Below are 25818 nucleotides of genomic sequence, written 5' to 3'. Positions count from 1 at the left end.
TGCGAAGTATACATATTTCTTTTAATTAAACAGAGCGCTTAAATAAGCGTAACAGCAAAACAAACCAGAAGAACAAATTGACTCTGAAATGTGTCCACAAAAGCTCCTTGTAGAAATCACAGCAGGTTTCTCACAGTAATCACCGGGCGAATCACCAGGGAGAAACCCGCCTCTAGTACGCTGACAATGCTGAGTGTTATCGGGCACAAGTAGCGTGCCGCCCGCCGTCCACTGGTAGCGTGACTCCTGTGATGAACGAAGCGGCGTCCGAGGCCAGAAATGCAATGGCTTTGGCCACCTCATCCGGGTTCCCAACTCGGCCCAGGGGATGAGTTGTCTTTGAGTGTTCCAGGAACTAAGAACGAAGAAAAAGCAAATGCGCTTTAGTTCCTGCACTTGCACAGCTGCAGTGTAGGTGGTGATGATAATGATAAAGGCAATGAAAAGGATATCATTTAGTGAGATGTGTTGTCGGTCCTGTTTTAGACTTAACAATATAATCATCACCAGCATCATCAGCTTATTTTTGGCCTACTCCAGGACGAAGGTCTCTCAAAAGACACTCCAATTCTAGTTGTTGCATCAACCACATGCAAATTTTCACATATCATCACTCCGTCTAATCTGCTAGATTCCATGGTTGCATGCATTCCATAGTACATTCCACAGTACAGCAACTTGATCTCGATCTTCAACTCACTGTTGCATAGGACTCGTCTGACATGCCTCCACGCTTCTGCAACTCTGTGACCACTACGCCGGGGCTGGAATAAAGAGCACACAAAGCAAAGTTAGGCTTGGCTGCGAGTGTCACAGGAATGAGTTGTTTGCATCTGCTGACATTATTAGACTGTATGACAACCATGCACACAAGCACATGTATGCATGCATGCACACACACCTTTCATGGCAATACCAAAGCCACGTGCAACAACATAAAATGCAACAATGACTGAAGTGCAGGAAAACTTACTTGACGGCGTTGACCCTCACTTGCTTGCTTGCAAGCTCTGTTGAAAGAGGAAGGCCATTGTTAAATGTATGCATATTGCAGCACCAAATCCTAATGTTACTAGGCATTTAGTGTGGAATAGAAGGGTGGAACACCTAACTTTTAAATCTGATCTATGCTGGCCCTTCCAAAAGGTCCAAGGGAAATTCTATTTTATTTTGTTGAAGTTGAAGTTTATTCATATGCAAAACATAGGTACATACATTTTTGTCTGCTTTCTGCACAGGAATTCAAGCAAAGACTTGAGATGTTCCACTGCATTTTATATTCTGTGTTCACCTTCGTTAAAAAAAATCACGTCTGACTTCAGTGACCGATTCCCTCAATTTAATTACTATGCACCCGACTCCATGATACATTCAGGACACACATGATCTTAAGAATAACGCCGAATGCAATTTCTGACCTATAATTTGGACTCGCCGAGGACCGCCTGAAAGTACGAATAACCGGGAGCCAGAAAATACCAGATTTGCTAAAAAAATAAGCATCTATTTCAACATTTGCGGCAAAAGTCGGTCCCATGCAAACTGGTCAGTCTATTTCTACCATTGCCATCCTGCCGCAACAGCTTGTTGATGTATGCACCAAATCTGCATTCCCTGGTAACATTACAGAAGTTGACCCCACTTTGAAAGCCAAATGATTGTATGTCCCTTCGAAAAAGTCACTGTCCGGTACTTCCCTGTCTTTATTGCTGCCCTCACCGGCAACAAAGCAAGAATGAAATTAGTGCCATTTGAACCTGTTTGACGATTTTGAGACAAAAATTCATAACAACCAAGGACAAGGTCGCCAGAGACAGCGTTTTTGTTTAACATGTAGAGGAACGAACAAGGGTGGAGCAGGAGTGGGACCAAGCTGACCATGCACTGGCAAATGCAACGTTGAAAAATTAACAGATTGGCTAGACTTGTCCCATGGTTTGGACATGGCTGTCTACTATATGACTGACTAGACTTCACTACTTTCGGTTTCGAGGAGGTGCTGGTGACATATCAAAAGAAAAACGCAGCTCTTCGCAAAGTCCCAATTACCAAACAGTGCGCTGAACAGAGCCCAAAATTTTGGTTGTACGGATACATTGTGTATATTATGTCTGTGGCAATGCTATGAAGCTGTCTGAATACTCAAGCATGTTTAAATAATTGTTGAGTGACTGTAGACCTGGAAAGCTTTGAGAAGATTTCAGTGCAACTAAAACCTGCTGTAAGAAAGGCAAAACTGCTCTACATTACATTTTATACACAGCGAATTTTTTTCCCTTTTAAATCAGGTGGCCAGCCCTATTTTGATTGACTAAAATTAAATTTAAATTAAATGGCATAAGACTAGATGGAGTGACGAAATTAGGAAATTTGCTGGTGCTATTTGGATTCGGTTGGTGCAGGACAGGGGTAATTGGAGATCGCAGGGCGAGGCCTTCGTCCTGCAGTGGACATGAATAGGCTGACGATGATGATGATGATGAAAATTTAATTGTGAAGCATTACGCACCAATACCACAATATGATTATGAGGCACACCGTATTTGGGGACTACGGATTAATTTTGACAACCTGATTTTTTTTTTAACATGCAACCAATGCACGGCACGTAGGCATTCTTGCATTTCGCCCCCAGTGAAATGTGGCCGCCATGGCCGGGATTGGATCCCATGCCCTCGGGCTTAGCAGCAATTATGATGAATGATAACATTACTTTTGTTTGTCTGGCATCATCCCAAGTAACATGCAGCATTTTTAATTTCTTCTAGACAAAACAGGCAAGTATACTGCATGCAAACAGTGTTTGATGCAATGCACTAAGACATACAGGGAGGTTTAAAGGTAACCATAAAAAGTGAAAATTTAATCATTCAAACGGTACGGTGACTCGAGTTTTTATCTCAAATATTAAAGATTTTGCTCTTGCTGCTGCTTCAAGTTTTCTCAAATTCCACAGCAAGATTGCATTTTGTGGTCCCGGTTTTCACGGCAACACTTGGAGCTGTCACTTGCATGGTTAGCAAAAAAAAAAAAAAGAAAATGTACTAATGTGAATTTGCCTACGCTGCCAAGTCTTTGCATAAGTGATGTGAGCTTCAGCGATTACCACGTTGTGTACCGTCTACCAGGTTGTACCGAATGTAGTACACATGCACATCGGCAACGGGCCTGGTCGCATAAGTGACCAGGCCCGTGCCTATGGCAACATAGTGCCTATGGCAACACCTGGTCGATTACAGCTTCTGCACTACAGCAAAGCATGGCATTCGAAAGCGGTTTCAATTACTCACTGGGTAGAAAGGAGAGGGGGGTGCATGATGTGGTAACCATGAAGGGCACAGACGAAGGCAAATTCACACTTATTTTTCTTGGTAAACCAAGCAGCCTACAAGTAGAGTAGTCTGTGCCTCTCGGCAGGAGCGCTGTCCGAAATGTAGTGGCTGCAGCATGCGACTGCTAGTTTTTTTGTTATTTAAGGAATCCCCATGTTTTTCCATACATTTCTGAGAAAGCAGCATCCTGCTTCAGTCTAATGATTTAATTTTAACTTTGTACACTGCCTCTGAACTACCCTGTACACAACCTGAGAAAAAGTGGGCTATCAGCTTGACTGGGAGAGCCAGTAACAGTGGGCTTTTGTACTGACGTAACATTCAGCATGACAGGCAGTACAAGTGAGGTGAAGAGATCACGTGATAATATGGCTGAATGCTCAACCTAGTAAGAAAAGCAATGTGACCTTACCTAAGGCCGAACAGTGGGTCAGCTGATCAACAGCACTTTTGGACATGCAGTAGGCCAACACGTTTTGAAACTGGAAAAAAGAAAACCAAGCATACAGTAAAAGACATGTAACGAGTATTTGTGGGTGTTCGATAAAGAACTTCATTTGTACTCAATGTTGCACTCAAATTTTGGACAGAAACTCCTCTGCATACTTTGAATGTTTATGGGGCCACCCCTCTGTGAAAGTCCACAAGTTTAGTGAACCTGCAATAAGCAGGCTCAGGCTCAATTTCTATCCCATTGAAGCAAGCACTGACATGCCCCTCATAACAGCAAGCTTCTATGTATTGCATACTTATGCAGATACAGCATAAGAATACTGCTAGTATCTGTCTTATGTGCAATCCACAACAAAGATGGCACATGCACATGACCATACACCTAAGTCTCTCAAAACCAGTAGCTACATGCCTGTCATAACAATAGCCAAGAGTGACTTCGTGCATCAGAAAACAAAGAAAAAGATATAAAAATGCACAGATGAAAGTCCTAATATCAGAGACTGCACTGGAACATTGCGCACGTCAATCTACCCATGTCGGATATCGGCACACACGTTGAGGCGACTGGCTGTGTGCCCCAACAGGCAGAGGTTCATGGATCAAGGGTAGCCGAAACTGGTACATGCAAATTCCCTGTTAAAGTGTATGCAACGCTGTGGCGCATTCAAACTGTACTTGATGGCGATCACACGAGCGTAGCCTTTTCAACTGTGGCTGGACCGCAGGCCATGGCGTTACATGGAAGAAGCGTACATTTGTGTGCACCTTGTAAGGCCAGTCGCCCGTTCTGCCCTTAGGTGCATACAGATTTTGAAACACAAGCTGACACAGACGAGTAGCCAGACACATATGCACCAGGGTCTGTTTGGGCTTTAGTCAATGCATAATTTACTGTAACACAAAGTTTGTCGCAGATATATACAATTGAACCAGAATATCACAAAACTCTAATAAAGTGAACTATCCTCTACATCAAAGGTACAAAATTTGTTAATTGATTCTGACGTAAAATAATTCCCTCATAACAAAGTGGACATAAGATATATAGAAACTGGGGCATCGGCTGCCATAGCAGCAAAGCCGTTTTCACGTTGTGAAAGCTGTGTTCAGGGTATACTTCCTTTTCGGAGTGGACTGGGGCAGGCTTACACAATTTTGCGCATCTAGAACTATTTTTTTAATGATGCTGAGAAAAAAGTTCACGGCACTGTTAGAAATTACTGCCTACTAGGCGTAGTTTTGTTTTCAATAAACGAATTCCATCTTGGCTTTTTTTCTACGTAGGAGAAGATATTGTCGTCCAGTTTTTCGGACTTTTTGCCATAGCAGCAAGTCTGAAACTGCATTTATTGAAGTCACCACCGCCGCCATTTATTCACTGGCATGCTGATTCACTGGCAGCCACAGTCGTCGTTTTGCGCTGTCTAAATTAGACCTACTACTTCGACATTTGATATCGAGCTTCCTGCTGTACACTGCCATGTTTCTCATTTAAAGAAATTACTCTGCCATTACCTCATTACACAATTACCCTCATTACCCTGTTGTTAATGGTGCACACTCAGCCTTTGTCATTCTCTGTCAATGGTGTCAAAGTGCGGAAAGAAGTACAAGGGCCTAAAGCGTTGCATAATGCTGGTTCCCAAAAGTCAGCTTTGCTGCAATACAGCAGCATTATAGGGTCAACAATACCCAATGTAAAACGTTAATTATACGTGCATGCACCCCCGTCTCCTGTGGCAGTCAAAGCACTGAGGCGCCTAATAATTGTACTAGCAGGCCTTTAAAGCTATTAGGGACGTGGCTGTGGCAATTTGAGCCGTTGAGGGCAATTAAAGGCACACATTCGTTTTCTTTTTCTCAGAATGCCCAGCTTTTCGGATGCTTTTGGGGTCCGCAGCGAGCCCTAAGAAATCTGACGCTGACTGTAATTAATGCATCACAAATGTTCCTTCAGTTCACAAGAGGCAACACTGCGTACATCAAATTACAAGATATATTGCTACGGGGTATGCTCCCACTGACGAAGAGCTGAGCAGGAAGAAGACGAAGACGACGATTTAGAAGCTAGCGCGGGCTGTTGCCTCTTGGCCAAGCGCAGCGTATTTTCCTTGTAAATATATTTGTACATAGCTTGTCGTCTGCGTCTTTCTACGTAACATATTTGGTGGAGGTGGACGTTCCCTGTACCTCGTCACGGAGCTTCGCAGTGGCCGGTACGTCGAGCCTACCTTCATGGCTCCCGGCGACGCCAACCCGACTCCACCGGCTCCGACACCTGCTGCCACTTCGACGACCTACATCACCCTCTCCGCTCCCCGTGATCCTGGCGTATTCTCGGCAAAAGATGGGGAAGACGTCGAGGACTGGCTCAGCCTTTACGAACACGTCAGCCGCAATAACCGGTGGGACCCCACTATCATGCTCGCCAACGTAGTCTTTTACCTCGGTGGCACACCTCGAGTTTGGTTTCGGACGCACGAAGAGGAGCTCACCAGTTGGGATTCGTTCAAGCAAAAGCTCCGAGACTTGTTCGGCAACCCCTACGGTCACAAACTTGCCGCGCAGAAGGCGCTTTCCGGCCGTGTGCAGACGTCAACAGAGCCCTATGTCACGTACATTCAGGACGTCCTGGCTCTGTGCCGCAAAGTTGATGCACACATGCCTGAGTCGGACAAGGTATCCCACATCCTCAAAGGCATTGCCGATGACGCCTTCAATTTGCTCGTATTCAACAACGTCGCGACGGTGGATGCTGTTCTCAAAGAGTGCCGCCGCCTGGAACTCGCTAAAAGCAGACGTATCGATCAGCAGTTTGCCCGTCTGCCCAGCACCCCAGCGACTTCTTCCTGTGCCGACGCTCCTCGTCCCAACACCACCGGCGATATTACCAAGATCGTTCGGCGTGAGATTGAGGCCGCCTATCCGGCTGCCTTCGACTCCAGCCCCACCAACGCACCGGCAGTCACGGTTTCCCTGATCCAGGCAGTTGTCCGCCAGGAGTTCGAAAACATGGGCCTTCACACCATCTGCTCGGCCCATCACCCTGATACCCATCCGGCTTCTTCGATTCCGCCCCGTCCCGCATCGTCTTACCCACCACGTTTCCGCAACCCAGCTGAATGGCGCACTGCTGACGACAAGCCCATTTGTTTTCACTGCCGTCGCATCGGGCACATTTCTCGGCACTGTCGAAGTCGCTGGACTTCCCCGACCCGGTCTGCTTATACTGCCTATTCCCGCCCCTCGGGTGGCCCTTCTCGTCCTTATGCCGCACGCTCCGATAATGCCGCCACTGACTCTCCTGCGCCGAACCGCCCCTATTCTCGTTCACCTTCGCCCCAAGGACGACAATCTCGCTCTCCCCAGCCCCGTCGCTCCTTTTCGCCGACTCCCTTCGGACGCCGCTCCCAGCCGGAAAACTGAATGATGCAGCGCCTCGAGGTGACGCTGCATTGCTCCCTACGCCGCCAAATCCTCCACTGACGTTGCCCACTCATCTGAACCTTCTTGACGTGCAAGTCGACGGTGTTCCTGTATCTGCTCTTATAGACACTGGGGCGCATTTGTCGGTAATGAGCGCGGACTTTCGTACCCGCTTGAAAAAAATAATCACGCCCGCCACGACGCTTGCTGTCCGTGTCGCCGATGGCGGAACAGCCCCCGTAATTGGTATGTGTGCCGCCCGCGTCTCCTTCGCCGATCGCTCAACAGTCGTGCTATTCACAGTCATCGCCCACTGTCCCCACGACATCATCCTCGGCTTAGACTTCCTCTCCGCACATTCTGCTCTCATTGATTGTTCCGCCAGTACTCTCCGCCTTGACCTGCCTGTTCTGGATCCCGCTGAACCACACCCCAGTCGCCTCAGTTCCGTCGACTTTGTTCGCTTGCCACCTACGGCACTGACTTACGTTGACCTAGTGTCATCCCCACCAGTGCCCGACGGTCACTATATCGCGGCTCCTCTACAAGACGTCCTCCTTACACACGGGATCACGGTACCTCATACCGTTTTATCTATTACGGCTAATTGCGTCTGCCTGCCCGTGGTCAATTTTGGCTTGACGACACAAGTGCTGCCACGCGGGATGTCTCTGGCCCAACTTTGCTCATTCGAAGATCACTCAATAGCATCTATTGAGGTAGACAGCAATTCAGCCGATCCTCCTCTACCATCTCAGTCGACAACTTGCACCATCGCCGACTTACAGAAAATGATTGCGCCCGACATGCCGTCCGAGCACGCTCGTGAGCTCTACCGCGTTCTGCTTTCCTACAACGATATTTTTGACTTTAACGATCGTCCTTTGGCCCAAACTACAACTGTTAAACATCGCATTAATACCGGCGATGCCCCTCCTATTCATCGCCGCCCGTATCGAGTGTCACCGGTTGAGCGTCAAGTTATTCACGCTGAAGTTCGCAAAATGCTTGCCAATAACATCATAGAACCGTCATGTAGTCCATGGGCGTCACCGGTTGTACTGGTAAAAAAGAAGGATGGTTCATGGCGCTTTTGCGTGGATTATCGGCACCTTAACAGGGTTACCAAAAAGGACGTGTATCCCCTTCCTCGGATCGATGACGCCCTTGACTGCCTCCATGGTGCTCGCTACTTCTGTTCTATTGACCTCCGCTCCGGCTACTGGCAAATTGCTGTGGACGATCTCGACCGCGAGAAGACTGCTTTTGTAACTCCGGACGGTCTTTATCAATTCAAAGTAATGCCGTTTGGTCTATGTAACGCTCCTGCCACTTTTGAACGCATGATGGACTCGCTTCTTCACGGTTTCAAATGGTCCACATGCGTGTGCTACTTGGACGACGTCATAGTATTCTCCCCAACGTTCGCTACGCACCTCGAGCGCCTCTCGGCAGTCCTGGACGTTTTTCGTCGCGCCGGTCTGCAACTGAACGCATCGAAGTGCCAATTCGGCCGTCGCCAGATTACCGTCCTTGGGCATCTCGTTGACGCGAACGGAGTGCAACCGGACCCAGGCAAGATCCATGCTGTTACGCACTTTCCTGTTCCGAAGTGTGTCAAGGATGTGCGCAGCTTCATCGGCCTTTGTTCCTACTTCCGCCGTTTCGTGAAAAATTTCGCGGCCATAGCACGACCACTAACCGAGCTTTTGAAAAAAGACGCCCCTTTCCAGTGGGGCGTTAACGAGGCCTCTGCATTCTCGCATCTAATCGACGTTCTCACAACGCCTCCCGTTCTGGCCCATTTCGATCCGTCTGCGCCTACCGAAGTTCGTACTGATGCCAGCGGTCACGGAATTGGCGCAGTACTGGCACAACGCCAGCGCGGCAACGACCGTGTTATCGCTTACGCCAGCAGGCTCCTCTCACCCAGGGAGCGCAACTATTCCATCACTGAGCGTGAGTGTCTGGCCCTAGTTTGGGCGGTTGCGAAGTTCCGCCCATACTTATATGGCCGACCCTTTTCCGTTATCACAGACCATCACGCGCTTTGTTGGTTATGCTCATTGAAAGACCCTTCAGGAAGACTTGGTCGTTGGGCCCTACGCCTCCAAGAATATTCGTTCTCTGTCACCTACAAATCTGGCCGACTACACAAGGACGCTGACTGCCTGTCTCGCTACCCGGTAGACGAGCCTGACGACGCCGACAGTAGTACTGCCGACGGCATTTTCTCTGTGTCTGCCTTCGTTAACATCGCCGATGAGCAGTACAGAGACCTATCGCTGCGAGTACTCATCGAGCGTCTGCGCTCTACACCTACCGACGCATCCGTTCGCCGATATGTCCTCCAGGGCGGCATTCTGTACCGAAGGAACTTCCTCCCTGACGGATCTGATCTTCTTCTTGTCGTGCCAAAACATCTACGACAGACTGTGCTCTTTGAGATGCACGACGCACCTACTGCAGGACATCTTGGCGTAACCCGCACGTACGACCGCGTCCGCCGCCGCTTCTATTGGCCTGGTCTCGCTCGCTCTGTCCGACACTATGTTGCTGCCTGTGATACCTGCCAGCGTCGGAAAACACCTCAGGTGCTACCTGCCGGTCATCTCCAGCCGATCACTGTCCCTGTGGAACCGTTCTTTCGTGTTGGATTAGACCTCCTCGTTCCCTTTCCCACGTCATCCTCTGGGAACAAATGGGTAGCCGTCGCAACTGATTACGCCACCCGATACGCTATCACGCGGGCTCTCCCTACCAGTTGCGCCACTGACGTCGCGGACTTTCTCTTGCGGGACATTATCTTACTTCATGGCGCCCCGCGACAGCTGCTCACTGACCGTGGTCGTAACTTCCTCTCGAAAGTTATCGCCGACATTGTACGTTCCTGCTCCACTCAACACAAGCTGACTACCTCATACCATCCTCAAACCAATGGCCTGACAGAGCGGTTAAACCGTACTCTTACCGATATGCTGTCAAAGTATGTTTCCAAGGACCACCGCGACTGGGACATTGCGCTTCCTTACGTCACATTCGCTTATAATTCTTCCCGGCACGACACCGCCGGATTTTCTCCCTTTTATCTGCTCTACGGTCGCGAACCGACCTTGCCCCTTGACACGGCACTTCCTCCTGCTTCGATCTCAACAAGCGAGTATGCGCGCAACGCCATCGCTCTCGCCGACCATGCACGCCAGCTTGCCCGTGCTCGACTGACGGACTCGCAAACCACTCAGCAGCGTCAGTACAACGCCCGCCACCGTGACGTGCAGTTTTCGCCTGGTGCGCTCGTGCTCTTGTGGTCGCCCTCTCGTCACGTCGGACTTTCACAAAAGCTCCTTTCGCGATACACAGGACCCTACCGCGTGCTGCGCCAGGTGACGCCTGTGACTTATGAAATTGCTCCTGTGAGCTCAACCTCGTCATCTACTCTGGCGTCTAGTGATGTCGTGCACGTCAGTAGGCTCAAGAGCTACTACACTGCTTCAGAGTCCAGCCTTTAGTCGCTCCGGGACGGCGCTTTTGCCGCCGGGGGTAGTGCTACGGGGTATGTTCCCACTGACGAAGAGCTGAGCAGGAAGAAGACGAAGACGACGATTTAGAAGCTAGCGCGGGCTGTTGCCTCTTGGCCAAGCGCAGCGTATTTTCCTTGTAAATATATTTGTACATAGCTTGTCGTCTGCGTCTTTCTATGTAACAATATAAAGAAGAAAGAGGGTTAACCAAGGGGCCTGATATCAAACTGTTTTTACTGCATAAGTCAATTCATTATAACTGGGTCTGACTGCATATACTTCATTTATTGCAGGACAAGTATGATTGTGCATCAAGAGAAGTGATCCTGAAGAAAAATTAAACTCAGGAGGAAAGATGGATGGTGCTCATCTTGTGTTCTAATCTCAGTCTATGTATTTCCATGCTGCAATAAAGTAGTATGTTAGGAGGCAAGTTCCGCTTATTATAAGCTGACATTTGTGGTACTCTCTAATCACGTGACAGATTGTTTTGGCTTCGCATAGTCAGTGTTTTTTATGCCCTTAAAAATGGTAAAAATGCACACCATTCACATGAGAGTATGACAAAATTAAGGTTGCTGTGGATGAGCACAAATGATTATAATCCTTATCAGGATTGGCAAAAGTGACTGTCCACTGAGCAATGATAGTACCCGTGGCTGCTGAACAATAATGCTGGCCAATTCTTTATGGAACTTACTTTGGTATTGTCTCCTCAGTGCTTACACTGAAGCACTAGAAGAGGAACGAGCATAATCTGCAATACTGCAGAGGCAGATTACCATTCTGACAAACCGCCCTACATGCCAAGGGTGATTAGAAGTGCACAATCACATGGCCTTTCCAGCTGCAATATTTTCTGCAAGTCATCTCATGGCATGAAACAAACATTTGAATTCTGCACAAGGTTATACAAAGTTATAGATTAACTCAATGTGTGCCTCTAGAATCCCTTTAGAAATCTCTACATCCATAGATTATTGAATGATCTTTGTAACATTGACATTAAAGTTTCTGTATTATAATGGAGGAAGGAGCTGAGGCATACCGATCTGATACCAGTGACACTAGACACGTTGACAATGCTTCCTTTGCTGAAGATCAGATGTGGCACGGCCAGAGACATTAGGTGCAAGACAGTCCTGCACAGATGGGAACAACGAATATTGAGACAGTGATAAATGCGTTGCCATCAGAGGGATGTTGACTTTTTCATATCAACGAGACATGCAGCTGATAGACTGGCTGTGTTGTGTTCCTGTTTGTTCCAGCAAGCAAAGCTGCTTAACTTGATAACAAGGTGGACAGCTTGCTTTGCCAGCTGCACATCAGAAGAATGCAATTGACATTGTTCGGCCAATGGCCTTGAAAATTGTTCACTCTTAAGATAACCTGAAAAGTTATTGTGGGTAGTGTTTTTTTTTTATCTGAACACTCACAGATATAAAATGTACCTAATGCAGACTTGCGAACCTTAGAATTCAAAAATCCCTATAGTGGTATGTAAAAAATACTAAAGAATTATTTGAGTGCTCAATATGCTTACTCTTTATCAAAGATTCACAGATTGTTCTGTAGGGATTCCATGAACAGGCACTTTGCTCTATATAGTCACAGCAACAATGATCTGTGCCGCAGACAAGCATCTCTGTTTATGAAGTTTATTAATGCAACGTTCACGTAACAGCCGCCAAAGATTTGGTTGCTGTTGTACATTGGTTCTATCAGTTGATGTCACTGCTGTGCAGGTATGCGCATATAATGAATAGCCCCAAATATTGGGCCATCAAAAATCCTTTAGTGACAGTACATTTTTTTTTTCAAAGTTGTTTCTGCCTTAAGCTATATGCACATGAAAAACCGTAAAATATTTGTGTCAATATGACAATCATAAACGACAGCTAGAAATGGGCTTTTGCCGACAAAACTGAAAATTGGCAGGCATGCTAATGTCTCTCGCATTTTTATTTTAGGCAATGCTCACTCTTAATTTCTTTCACAGCAGATGAGTGGCAACAGACTAGTGCAGTTTGACAGTATGCGCACACTGCTTTAGTTAAAGGAGGCTTCAAAAAATTTAATGCTGCGGTTTTACACACCAAAACCACGACCCGATAATGAGGCATGCCGTAGTGGGCGACTAAAGATTAATTTTGACCACCTGGGGTCCTTTCATGTGCCCCCAATACATGTGGCACAGGTGCTTTTTGCATTTTGCCGGGGCGAAATGTGGCTGCTGCGGATGGGATTGGCAACCTAGATAGATTCCCTAGATATATTGCAAAATGTTGTTCAGGCTGTCAATACAATTTCAGTAATAAAGCTTTACGCTATGAAATAGACTGGAAAGTTTTATTTATTTCAAAGCTCATTTTAAAAAAAAATCTGAGGACACTTATTAAGCACTTTTTATGAGTTGTGAATGTGAAAGCACTAATGGCCAATTGAATGATGCTGAGCGGTCCTTTGAGTTATGAACTCCTCGCGGGCAAGCGAGCACGTTTTGATCTTGCTTTACCAAGGTGCAGTGAGAACGCAGGCGAGAGTTTGCGCGGACAAGGAACATGGCTTCCGAGAGTGAGATCGCGGGAGACATGGTGTCATGCCAATGTCCTCTCCCTCACGCAATACTGCGGCAGATGGTGTTCCCTTTCACCCGTGCTGCTCCATCGAGGCCTGAGCGTGCAAGCATAACCCAGTGTCATGAGCGATGAGGTGTGCTCCTGATGTAGCGTTGCAGCCAGAGGGAAGTTACTCCGCTATGGATGCTGCCGGTTATTTTTGCTCAATGGACCATTTGGTGCTTTGGTATCAATATATTTAAATAATAAAGTCGTAGGAGTCAGGCTAAAATGATGCCGCAGTGCAAGTTGTTATGCTAACAACACAGCTTCCTGCTCAAAGCCATATTCACAGAAGACAACGTCAACATGTATACACAGTGTTGTTGCCTTAAGTTTTTTTTGCATCTAGACCAAAGTGTCGAGATTATACAGAAGCTTAACTGAATTGTATGGAGGATGGGCACCAGACCTCCATTACAGAATGTAGCAGTGTCAAAACAGTGCACCGCTTATGACCCCAATGTACACATAGATTTCGACCCCACATTTTTTAATGCTGTGTGCTGATGTAGCACCACCACACGGTGCATTATTTTGCAACAAAGCACGAAGATGGGTGGCTAATTTGTATGTTTCCTTCAAAGCAAAACTCGCCCACACACATGACTAATACGATTCTGTTGAAGGTTGCTCAAGGTACATGTGCCTGCTCACACACAGATTTGCCTGTGCTGCTTTGTTTGACATTCCAGCAAACGTTTGTTTTGGCAGTAATTAAATATTTCACTCAGACTGTATGGACATCGACGGCCCAGTTAGAGGAATGATAGGCAAAATCACAGTAGCAATACTTTGTTAACAAGCCCTACACACCGCCTTTTACTGGACTAGATGTTTTCACTGTGCTGCTGTAGAATCAAAAGTCACAGTTTGTATTTTAATACGAAGGTAATTTGCAAGTGGCAGATCAAAACACCCCATCACATCAGCAGTTTTGAAGCTTCAATGTCATAGCACAACATTTTTTTTTACATTTGAACAAATGTCACTATTTCCATAAATTGGCCACAGAATAACTAGATCTAGGGAAATTTCCCTAAAGTTGACAGCACTGTCAATATGATTTGATGATACACAGAGAACCATTTTCAAATTCCCTTGGAAAGCTACAAATCCAAGTTATACCGTCCAGTAAGCTGCAGGGATTTTTTTGCTTCATTCATATTAGTTGCAAGACCTGTTCATTACGACGTACTTGTACAGGGCAAAAGTACGTAAAAATGAAGTTTTTGAGTCTATCGTCTTTCACAAAAAAAGAAAGACCTAAAAAAAAAAGAATTGAGCACGGGATCAGCAGATTATACTTAAAAAGACACTGCAAATTGTTTAGAGGGAAAGTGCTAGTACTAGCCACACTTAAAGGGTCAGTGCTTCTGATCCGCTCAAAAATCAGTACGCAAGAAAATGAAATACAGTAGGCCCCAAAGTACTAATAGTACTTTGGATAATACATACCTAACGTTAATGGCAAACATTTCGTCGTACTGTTCGAGAGACGTGTTCTCAATACTCCCATTTGCAATTATGCCTGCACAGTTGACCTGCACGGATAAAAGAACAGCAGGCTAGTTGACAGCACCAGAATCTCGCAATAGTTTCCAGTAAACATGACCAATCAGTTCTAAAAGATTCAGTTGACCCTAACTACACCGAAGTCCTATATGACAAAATACAGTGAAACCTCTTTGATACATCTTGAAAAAAAATGTGTGAAGAAAACATACTAACAATGGGAATTAACGATCTCAAGTCACTAAATTATTTGGCAGACTGAACTGTAGCCAACATTTACGTAATGTGAAGTGCTGCACAAATTGTTAAAGCATGAGACGCGAACGCATGCATACCTGGTGGGGCCATTTCCTATTGCATAGTATTTTAAGATAGCAAAGGGAAACCGAAACAAAATTGAGTTGGTGAGCAATGCCAGAATACATTGCTGCCAGACTGAAACACGACGATCACTTCCCACCGACACCATCAGGGAACGGCAATGCGTTTGGGTTACCGCCTACAAAAAGCACGCAGTGCACTTTCCGAGGCTCTATGCCACACATACCGTGGAACAGGTGATGTTAATAGAAGTAGAGTTGGCAGCCATAACTGTGAATATGACATGCGGTGACACGTGAGGAGATTTGCAGGTACGGGACTAGGAAACCGAGTACGCCCTGGCATTTTCACGTGACGTGGCAGGGCTAGTACTGCGGGTAACCTGCTGCAATGGGCACCTACCGCTCCCGATCGCGCGTGCCTCACGCCTTTGCATGTTCGTGTTGGAAGCAGCTGCTGGAAAACATATTACACGATCGCAGTTTGGCGATGCACTGAACGTTGTCCCCAAAGATAGCATTTTTCGGGAATGTATTTACCGGTAAGGAAGAAGCCTAACTGTATGGGGCCATTTTTTGTGTTCTTGATCGCAAAAGTTGGTGCTAGGAAATCGTACGAAATGGGAACATATCAACGAGGTTCTACTCTAACTTTGTTATGTCCAATATTGGTTATAAGCATAAATTTTTCACATGCTGATATCAGACAGACATTTTAGGTTTACTTCCTTGTATCTGACAATTCATTATATTGAGGTTTAATGCATGTCTCAGGGAGAAAATGATTATAAAGTAAGGACGCACCAGAATGTCAATTTTACCAAACTTTTTACTCGTTGATTCTATGAGGGTTTCTGCCAACTGGGTGTCCCTTAGGTCGCCTGGAGTTTGGAGAATCTGAAAAGGAAAGATATTTTTTGCACATGGCATTCAACAATTTTATGCACAGATTCACACCTTATAACGGCTGTCCGGACTAAATGTCATCAAGATAAAAAAAAAATCATGGGCATTTTTTTTCATGAGCGATGTCAAGCTAGCTTGGAGATTTACAGAGTTTTGCATGCCAGAACGACAATCTGATTACGAGGCAAACTATAATTGGAGAATTACGATTAATTTTTACCATTTGAGGTACTTTAATGAGCAGCTAAATCTAGGTACACAAGTGTTTTTGCATTTGTTACCCATCGAAATGTGGCTTCTGCGGCAAGGATTGAACCCATGACGTCGAGCTCAGAAGTGCAACGCCATAGCCACAGAGTACGCCGTTAGTTTAATTCGCTAACTCCTATCAACATGCCTATAGAATACGGTGCGAATCCAAAAGTCATGGAGGTTGTTGAGAAATTACTGATAATAGCAACAGCCTATGTTTTGTCTAACAAAACGGACTTCAACAAAACGTCAACAAATGGTTTTGTGTGAACCTTTCTTTGACAAAAAATAAAAAATAAAGAAGCAGAAAACAAGTGCCTGTGAAATTAAAAACAATTGCAACAATGCACTCGCATGCCAGCCATAGCAGTGATCTCAAACACAAGCCTCATCATTAGGTATGCTGTGAGCCTTACATTCAAGGCTTTGTCTTTGATACGGAGTAAGGATGCGCACTGAAAGCAGCTGATGCAGCTGGGAAGAAGCGGAGCTGTTTGTTTAAGCGTGATGAACTATGCTCACATTTGATGAGCTTTACGCTTGAGAGAATTTTAATCCATGACAAGCAGACATGTTTCCACATGTTCTTTTAACATTTGATGGGCTAGCTTTTTTTCATCAGCAAAAGCGGACTGCATGAAAGTTAGGTTTCTTTAAAGGGTGTTATCGGTCATATCGTCTACGTCCTTCCCAACTTTTGCACTGAAACTTTATCAATTAAGTAAGGTTATTAAAAGTCAAAAATAAGACATTCACGACTAGTACGAACACACATCAACATACAGGGAGCACCATTAGCATTCAATGCAGCAGTTAGTTGAGATAGCTGATATACCTCTAACTACCGAAGTTTTCAGATGAAGCTGTGAAGAAAAGTTTAAAGGACTGCAAAGAAAAACATAAGGACTAAAGCTATGTTTAATGCGGATTAGGTGTAGGTAAGGCACCAACTAATAAATAAGTGATAAAGTGGTGGCTTAAAAGGGCACTAAGTAGCAATACTAAATTAGTTTAGACTGAAAAGGAGTTCTTTGAAAACTCTCTTCATTCCATCACTGCAAAAAGTGTTATTAGGAGAAAAAAAGATTAAGGTTGGAATTCACCCCTCCCCCCCCCGTTTTTCTCAAATAACTTTATTTAAAGTATCAAAGTCAAGGTTATAGTATCCCAATGTGATGACAAATTTCAAAGTATTTTCTCATACTCAAGGTTTTGTGCAGAAAAAGTTTTGATTGGATTCTAGGCAAGGCAATTGGTTTGGCTGGAATGCAAATGCATTTTTTATTTGTCGATAAAGAATTCACCAAAAATCAAGGCAACCTGTCACAGTCCCACGGGGAGCTGGTATAGGAGCATCAGAGGGGCACTGCAACCCATCTTTCATTTTTGCTTACTTTCTGGCTTAAATTAGATTAATTCTCAGGTTTTACATGCCAAAACCACGATCTGATTATGAAGCATGCCGTAGTGGGGGACTACAGATTCCCTTTGACAAACTGGGGATCTCTAACATGCATCGAATGCACGGGACACGGGTGTTCCTGCTTTTCACCCCCGTCAATATGATGCCACCGCGGCCGGGATTTGGTCCAACGACCTCATGTTCAGCAGCGTAATGCCAAAGCTACTAAGCAACTATGGCAGGTTATTTTCTGGTTTGCCAAGCCTCAGGTAATGATAGGAGGGGACCTTGACAGTATTTTGAACATATTTTACTAACACAATTTTGGCATTGCTCATGATTGCATTTTTAGAATATTTGCTTAAAGTACACTGAAGTGTTTTACAAATTTGTGTTTCGAAATAAAAATGACTAATTGCTGGCTAAAAGAACTGTGAAAAGAAGCTGATGTCTACTCGAGTGACAAATATGCGAGGCTACTTTTATGATCATTGATAATTATGCTTCAAAGCAAAAATTGGGGAGTCCAACGCAGGGGTTGTGTTGCTGGCCCTGATTTGATACCGAGCACGCCACCGCATGCTGCTGCCACATGAAAAAGGTTGTGGATGTCCCGCTAATATATTTACTGTAAAAGCTTTTAGAACATTAACATTCAAGAAATGAGGCAAAGGTGTGAACTGCGTACTTTTGCGTCTTGCGGCATGTACTGCTGGCATGCTTCTGCCACTTCCTTTAGCTTGTCCTCTTTCCGGCCGTTGAGAGATAACCTGGCTCCGAGCCTTGCAAACAGCTTGGCTGTGCTCCAGCCAATACCCGAAGATGCACCTGTAGCAATACTATGCATTAGCGCACCCTTCGCATTCTGATTGTTTCGCAGATAAGATACAGAAAAGCATTGCACAGATGTATCGAAGCGAATCAGCACGGCCTCGAACTTTTAGAAAGACGTGATTGATGAAAGATGTACAATTATTTTAAATGCAAGATGCAATGACTGACACTAAGGCATCATCTGCTGGTTCAAGATGACTGATTATTCCTTTGATATGAACGTATGAATGATATGATATGAATGATATTAATGTATGTGATGTGCGGGTGCAACACTGCACAAACTTGTCAGCACTCATTGGGCGAAGTACTAGTGAACACTTTTATGGCGTGAAACTCATGCAACTTTCATTGTGCAAGCATTTAATGAAAAGTACTGTCATTACGTTTTTCCTGGCAGCACTCCATGCAGCATTCGGAGGGGCATTTTCAATGAATATCAGTGTAGCGTCATCTTTAAGGCCTGAGCTCGGCTCGCAACTCGGGCTCAGCAATAAATGTCACAATTCTGTAAATCCGTGACTTTAGTTGCTGTCAGTAGAATGGGACAACTAAGGGTATTAAAAATTATTACAATTTAAATGAAACACAAGTGTTTCATTATATGCGGGCTTTAATATCAAATGAATAAACAGGCGGTACAATATTTTGCTCCCTTCAGTACTAGAAATAACATTTGGAAGTGCACTCAATGGGGCAGTGCCAAAATGATTAAAATGCAAAATGCTGCCATACTTCATGGTCAGTTTACGATGCACAATAACTTGGAATGGCTGGTCTATGCATATACCCTTTATTTTCACAGTAGGCTAGCTCTGACAAAGGTATCAAGTGCTAATGTTTGGTCAAGGTGTCGAATATCCAGAGAAATTGAAACGAAAATTTTCAATTGACCGATTCGATACAGAACAGAAGCATTTCATTTGTGTTTTAAATTTTAAACCTTCGCACACTGCCCACCAGTCATAGGCACCGGGCCACTGTGGCAGACTTGAGTATGTGGTCGTCCCTTACCTGTTATGATGGCCACCTTGCCCGACAGGTTGATAATCGCTTCGGGAGGCATTTCTCGTCACAGGTGCAGCTGCAGTTCGAAGAAAAACTGCAGCAGAGGTCGTAAGCAGGCAATGTAGCACAAGCAGACCGTTTCTGAGCCTTTAAGCAGGCATGCACAGGAGGTAATAAAGTCACTCCCTGAAATGCTGGTTGTAAAATCACGAGCAATGCCCTCTCAAGTTCCATCTTCGCTTAATCACTGCCGGGAGAATTTTGCAACATGCAACATCCTGTAGTGCTACACTAGGAACTGAGAAATTATAGGATTAGGAAGTTAAAAAAAAGCATAAGAGAAATTAACTTTCGTTTTCTTGAACTGAAACACAGAATTACGAATGAGGATTATATATAGGTTTAGCACATGTACACGAATACCAAAGGAAGTCAATTGGGAGACAGCCACTGTCCAAGCTCAATTTAAAAAATGAGCGTCATGTGAAGGCAGGACTTTAACCAAGTGGAGGTTTAGAGAGTCCCAACAGCCCCATGATCACTGCGGTGATGTATTGCTCAGCCCAACTTACATTCGTATCATTATATTACATGTACATGTCAATATATGCATTATATGTAGGGTCCTTCATTTTTGGGTTTCGTATTTTTTTTTAATTCAAGGGGGCGGGGGTAAAAGTCCGGTGTTAATATTAAAGAGGAAAGCTGGGGAGAAATTCAGGTTTTCGTTGTCTGATAGTCCGTTTGTGATTTTCCACATTTATAAATGATTGGCACAAGCAATGGTTTCCTTTTGGACATGGACATTATTTAAACAAGTGAAATTACTTACAGGATAACCTAATGGCAAATAGAGCTGCTTGCAAATCACATGGAGAACCCATATCTACAAACACTCATTGCCAGGCATTATTAAAAGAAACCACATTAACAAAACAACAAATAGAGATGGGTTTGCCAATCCATTCTTGACTTTCGTCTCTGCATATTTTTTTAATAAAGAAAGAGTGCGTAAAAAACAGTGTACATGGGCATGCTGCACAGAAGGTGTCGTGCTTTTCCTTATTTTGCAAGCCCTTGTTGACATACCTTATCATATGCATTGCAAGCATTTCTGCGTTCATGCTAGACCTGTCAGGCTTTTCGCCCTAGCTTGTTGCCGTCCTGCTTTACCATTTCCCAATGTACGCTCTTGCAACAAAATGAACTGAATTACCCGTCTTTGAACATAAAGTAGTTAGGTAAACATCTCGACGTTATAGCTACTGTTCACAATGCAAAGCACCATCAGTGCTGCATTGTTTCACTTCCTAGCGCATTACTGCCTTTTAGATGTATGTAATGATAGGGAAGTAATACAGTACGCCACTGTCGCGTTCAATTAAATGGCGCTAATAAAGCAACAAGCTTTTGTTCACACGTCAGTAGGCAAGAAATATATTTTTATATGCCAGTTATTGTTGGTGTTAAGCGAAAAAGAGGTCCATATACGTTACACCATATAATTATTACAGTACATCTTGACAAAAGGTCAGCAGTGTTCATTAGTTTTGTCACACCAGCATTTATTATTATTGTTTAAGAAAAACTTCAGGGAGATGTTAGGTTTAACCCGATAAATTTTGTTCTAAGTGCAAAAATCTGGCATTATCGGGTTTTATCCGAAAGCAAAGAACCTAGTTATATGTTTTTACATGTCAATGATGTGATTTATTAACACGAAAAGATTCCTGTGTACAGCCTTGTGTGGAGGTCATGGATTTAGCTCCCGCAAGCAGGAAGTTGTCTTTTCTTCTGCTTCCATTTCTTTTATTAAGAACATGAAGCTCGATCCCAAAATGACTTTGTCCCAACCTCAAAAGCACTTTGCAGGAAAGAGTGCACAGTAAAACATAGAAATAGGTTCGTCAACTGCACTGGAGGTGTAGTTTATGCTGTTGCCCTGACCTGGCAGCAGGAAGTATGCCCTATAGAGGACACTGCCCTAATGAAAGATTTTCACGAGCACGTTTATGATGAGTACAGTTGTGTTTAGATCACTTGGGTATTCACGTACATCATCATAGCTGCAGACCACTGTTCCGGGAATGTATCATATCAGGTGGGCAAAAAATGTCAATGAGGCTATTCATGTCATTTCAGAGGCTACAGAGATAACACGGCTGGATGACTTGCATGTTATCAGTACGCCTTTATGAAAAAGCAATTCTCACTCCTGTTTTGATTATGAAAGCGCGATGGAGTTATGTGCGTCATGTTCCATTGACATGTGCTGGTGCATACCTTGTTTTCTTGAGCAGCGTCGATACAAAGCCAGCCCACCTCTGGCACATGACTAATGGTATTTTAATGTGTAAGGACATCCATAGCCAGATAGTGCCAGAACTAGCAATGTTCTAAAAACTAGCAGTGCAAGTATGTTAGGAACAAATGGTACTCGGTGGTGAATGCGGTATATAGCCATAAAGATGTACAGGTAAAGGGATAAATGACCTAGCTAAAAACGATGGTGCTTAATTATGAAAGTTTGAAATGCGTATAATAAATACAAGCTGTGTATAAGTTTCAAGAAAGCACATTTTAGACAGCGGTATGAATACTTTCTTGTCCTGTACTCTCACAGAGGCAGGGAAAGGGCCCGATCCCAGCTGCGGCGGCTGCATTTTCGATGGGGGCAAAATGCGAAAACACCTGTGTACTTAGATTTAGGTGCACGTTAACCCTTTAACTGGCAAGATAAGAAACACCTGACCTTGAATGTTCTTATTGCTTTATTTCTTCTTGATATTGTTCAAATACACACCAACTTAAATATGAAAGGGTTTCTCTGAAAACTAAGTGGGATACAGCGAGTCAAAAATATTGTTGACCAGCTGGTTAGAGGAAAATGTATGGTCCAAAACTTGTGTTTGGCACTTGGTTTGGCAACGTAAACGTGTGTTCTTAAGATGCGCCTCAATGGAGAAAAAAGAAATACTAGCTTTCTTAAACAAAGGAAAAAAATTTCGCATTAGCGATAATATGACCACCACGTCCACTAAGATGATACTGATGAGGTCTTAGAGTTTTGTTACCAAAATATCTGCTACTGCTTACAGTTGACATTTTTGTGACTACCACTGTTGAGCAGGTACATAAATTAAGGTAAATTGAAAGGCACAGACTAATATTTGGTTTTGTATGATACTTCCAGATATTTCTGTAAAGTCAACAATATTGTTGAGCTGCCAGTTAAAGAACCCCAGAAGGCCCAAATTTCTGAATTCCCCCACTACGGCATGTCTTATAATCAGATTATGGCTTTGGCATGTAAAACCCCATAATTAACTCTTCAAAAATCTGCAGTACAGTTCATTTCACTGCTGAGCTCGTTTTACTCATGAAACTTCACTGTCAACTGAAGTGACACTTGAAAATAAAGAGTTGCAACGAAGCAAGCATTTTATTTCAGTTCAATAAAGAATTGGGCTTTCGCCATTCCACTATAATAGGCGAGGGAAAACGTATAAAATTATGTGCTAACTTTATCTTTGTGGTTACCGCCTTATTTGGGTAACAGGAAAAGTTTGAAGTACGAATTATTTGCAGCCTCGCAGAGTAGCAGCGACTGGCAGTTATGAGGGCATGGGCGGGGCTTCACTGCAGACTTAAGTTATATCCAACTATAGTGCATCTACCAAGAATTGTTTCTTGTCACTCTTGCAGAGGCTGAAAAGTAACAGAGCTACAGAGAGGAATGCCACAGGTGATATTTATTATGTGGCATCCCATGCATTCTGTGGCTATGCTTTTGCCTGTATTAAAGCAATGCCACCGACTAGGATTTCAAACTGGACTGCATGTCTATAAAGCTTTAAAGATGACTTTCAGTCACAATTTTGACATCAGTCCTACATGCCGTAGTACAGTATGCGTCTCAGCAAAGATTGTCACGTATGCTAGCAACCCTCGTCTCATACAGAAGTACTTCTATAGATGCATAAACAATGTGGCCTTTGTGTTTGAAAAGAGTGGCTACATTTCAGTGCATCTGCTTGCAATGCCACCAGGGTCACCAGTTTAAGGAGTTCAATAGACAGATGTTTACCCACACAATGCAAAGAATGGAGCAAATCAATATGGATGACCACAGCCCTTCTTGAACGCAAAAGACCAGCTTCTTCATGATTGCGGGAAAGCACCTTTACTTAACGACAAGTAGTATATGGTTGCAAGCTACACACAAATCAATTTAAAGAGAAATAAAGTAGTCTTGCAAGTTATGTTTAGTTTGACACGTTAATAACATCAAGGCCTTGATTAGTAATTTATTAGAAGTAATGTAAATTAGCAACTACTATTAGTAACAGTACCGAGTCTGCCGTAACCAGTTGAATTAACACAATATAAGCAAGCTTCTTTCATAAAATGAAATTCCCTGCCGAGTCTCTGCTAGTTTTGTCCGTCAGTTAACTCCCATTTCAATATCACACAGTATTAATAAAGACCTCATGAACTGTCTATAGTGGGACATATTCTCGGACGATCACTTTAAGAGATCTCACTTTCAGTGCGCGCTGACTGGCTGGTTGAGCCAAACTGGTTGAATCGATTTTGTTGAACAAAACGGATGGAATCATGCAACGCACCGTGTACTGTCACGCGAAAGTGATAGCATCGCGAAGTCTGATCGTCCGCGAACACCGCCCCAGTGAAAGACAGGCAGCAACGGTACAGGAAATGTGCAGATGAAGTCTAACACAGTACTGTTTTAATACAAGCGAATAAATAGCGGCACAGAACGTAAACTAATACTAGGCACAACAGTAACAAGGCTACATTAGTGTTCTTGCATACTCATCCGTAAATTTGTCAGCACTGCCTCACGGCAGAGAGAACAGGGCGTGCAGTGCTTGCAATTTAGGTAACAAAGCAATAACACTTTTCTGCACTCGCCACAACTCTTCTCACCATTTTACTCTCAAATAATTCCTGGCCTTGCAAAAATAACTGCGACAGGTACGCACACCAGATCGACAAACCTTGAGGGTTCACGAAACGAGTAGACTGCGGATCACGATGGGATATGTTTGGAAGCTTTCACTTTACAGCCGTGAGTGGGCGTTCCGTGACACAGTGGAACGACATAAGATCAATGCCACCGTTTGAGCAACCCTTGCATAACTAAGTGCTAGTAACAGGCAATTACCGCAAGATTTCCAATAGTGAACTCGCACTACTAGATGACGGGTTAGCTGCCGACCTTCGCCGAATTCAAGGAATGGAGATATCCGCGACAAGCGAGAAAGTAAAATCAGTGCACTCGCACCCATGCTTGCACCGCACTAGCCCGATAAAACCGGCGCCGCACTTTTTTTCTCTATTTTTGCGTCGCTTGCAATGTCAGACGCGAGGGCCGTCGCCCTCTGCATAGGAGACGTTATCGCTCGTTCGCGAAGAAAAAACAGCGAAATGCAAGCGCTTGCCGGCAGCAAACCTGGCAAGAGTTAAAAGAAATATACAAACGAAACACTCACTCAATGGACCCACGAGAGCCGGCGCCAGAAAAGCTCGAACGCACAATCTACATGTGCTCAACTGCTGGCATAAAAAAGCAAAACGAGAAAAGTAAGGATCGCTGGATGAATGCTATGAGTGTTTTCTTTGAAACTGGGTGGTGGGTTGCGCCACCAAGCCCTTTTGCATGTTTCGCCGAATGTCTCCCCTATCTGTCTACCTAATATCTTTGAAGTAGTTTTATTATGTGGTTTGCAGGGACGGCATGGCCACAATTAGTACATGACCGGGCTTGTTGGAGAAATATGGGAGAGGCCTTTGCCCTGCAGTGGGCGTAACCAGGCTGATGATGATGATGATGATGATGATGATATGTGGTTCACTCTTTTCACATTGCCCGCAATGCCTTTAAACGTTTAAACGTTAATCTATTCGTCGTGGTTTGGCGCGGTAAAGGTTTGTCCAGCAAAGCAGAATGGTGGACTAGTTGGTATCGTTAATAGTTTTTAGCGCGAAGTAACGCAATACAATACAAGAAACGCATATTAAAATAAAGCATCAGTGGTTAGTAGCCCTGTGTCCTGTGTGCCTTCTCTCGTGCCATGCGTTTTTTTGCGGTAAAACCTATTAAAACTAAAAGGTTATTTATTCATTGGATTTGTCGTTTCAAAACGATTGATATATTCATGCGGGCAGCGGACTTTAACTTTATTTTGGCCACGGGTTTAT

General features: G+C 44.3%; 1 protein-coding gene across 4 annotated transcripts; it reads right to left on the bottom strand.

The window, feature by feature from the left end:
• On the bottom strand, positions 1–25260 carry LOC135921692 (3-oxoacyl-[acyl-carrier-protein] reductase FabG-like). Of its 4 annotated transcripts, none has more exons than XM_065455992.1 (10): positions 25110–25260; positions 19600–19687; positions 18440–18579; positions 15996–16088; positions 14815–14900; positions 11784–11877; positions 3745–3814; positions 974–1010; positions 701–764; positions 1–355 (listed from the first exon to the last, which is right to left on the bottom strand). In XM_065455992.1, exons 2-10 carry the CDS (start codon positions 19649–19651, stop codon positions 197–199), a joined length of 795 nt encoding a protein of 264 aa, XP_065312064.1. In that variant the 5' UTR covers positions 19652–19687; positions 25110–25260; the 3' UTR covers positions 1–196. The 4 variants fall into 4 exon arrangements, with proteins under 4 accessions (XP_065312064.1, XP_065312067.1, XP_065312066.1 ...); XM_065455995.2 differs by having other exon boundaries at positions 19600–19669; positions 25110–25186; XM_065455994.1 differs by lacking the exon at positions 25110–25260 and adding an exon at positions 24782–24829.
• Positions 25261–25818: the final 558 nt, after the last annotated feature.

The sequence above is a fragment of the Dermacentor albipictus genome, chromosome 10, assembly GCF_038994185.2.
Source record: "Dermacentor albipictus isolate Rhodes 1998 colony chromosome 10, USDA_Dalb.pri_finalv2, whole genome shotgun sequence".
In the NCBI taxonomy this organism is placed as follows: Eukaryota; Metazoa; Arthropoda; class Arachnida; order Ixodida; family Ixodidae; genus Dermacentor; species Dermacentor albipictus.
Note: the sequence above shows the minus strand (reverse complement) of the source record. Positions and strands in the feature narration are given on the sequence as shown.

Excerpts from the sequence above, each read along its gene's own strand:
- LOC135921692 (XM_065455992.1), bottom strand. The coding sequence starts at position 19,651 with ATGCCTCCCGAAGCGATTATCAACCTGTCGGGCAAGGTGGCCATCATA. Across the intron at positions 18,580-19,599 it reads CAAGGTGGCCATCATAACAG|GTGCATCTTCGGGTATTGGC; the intron begins GTAAGGGACGAC and ends GTATTGCTACAG. Across the intron at positions 1,011-3,744 it reads GACCCACTGTTCGGCCTTAG|AGCTTGCAAGCAAGCAAGTG; the intron begins GTAAGGTCACAT and ends CTCTTTCAACAG.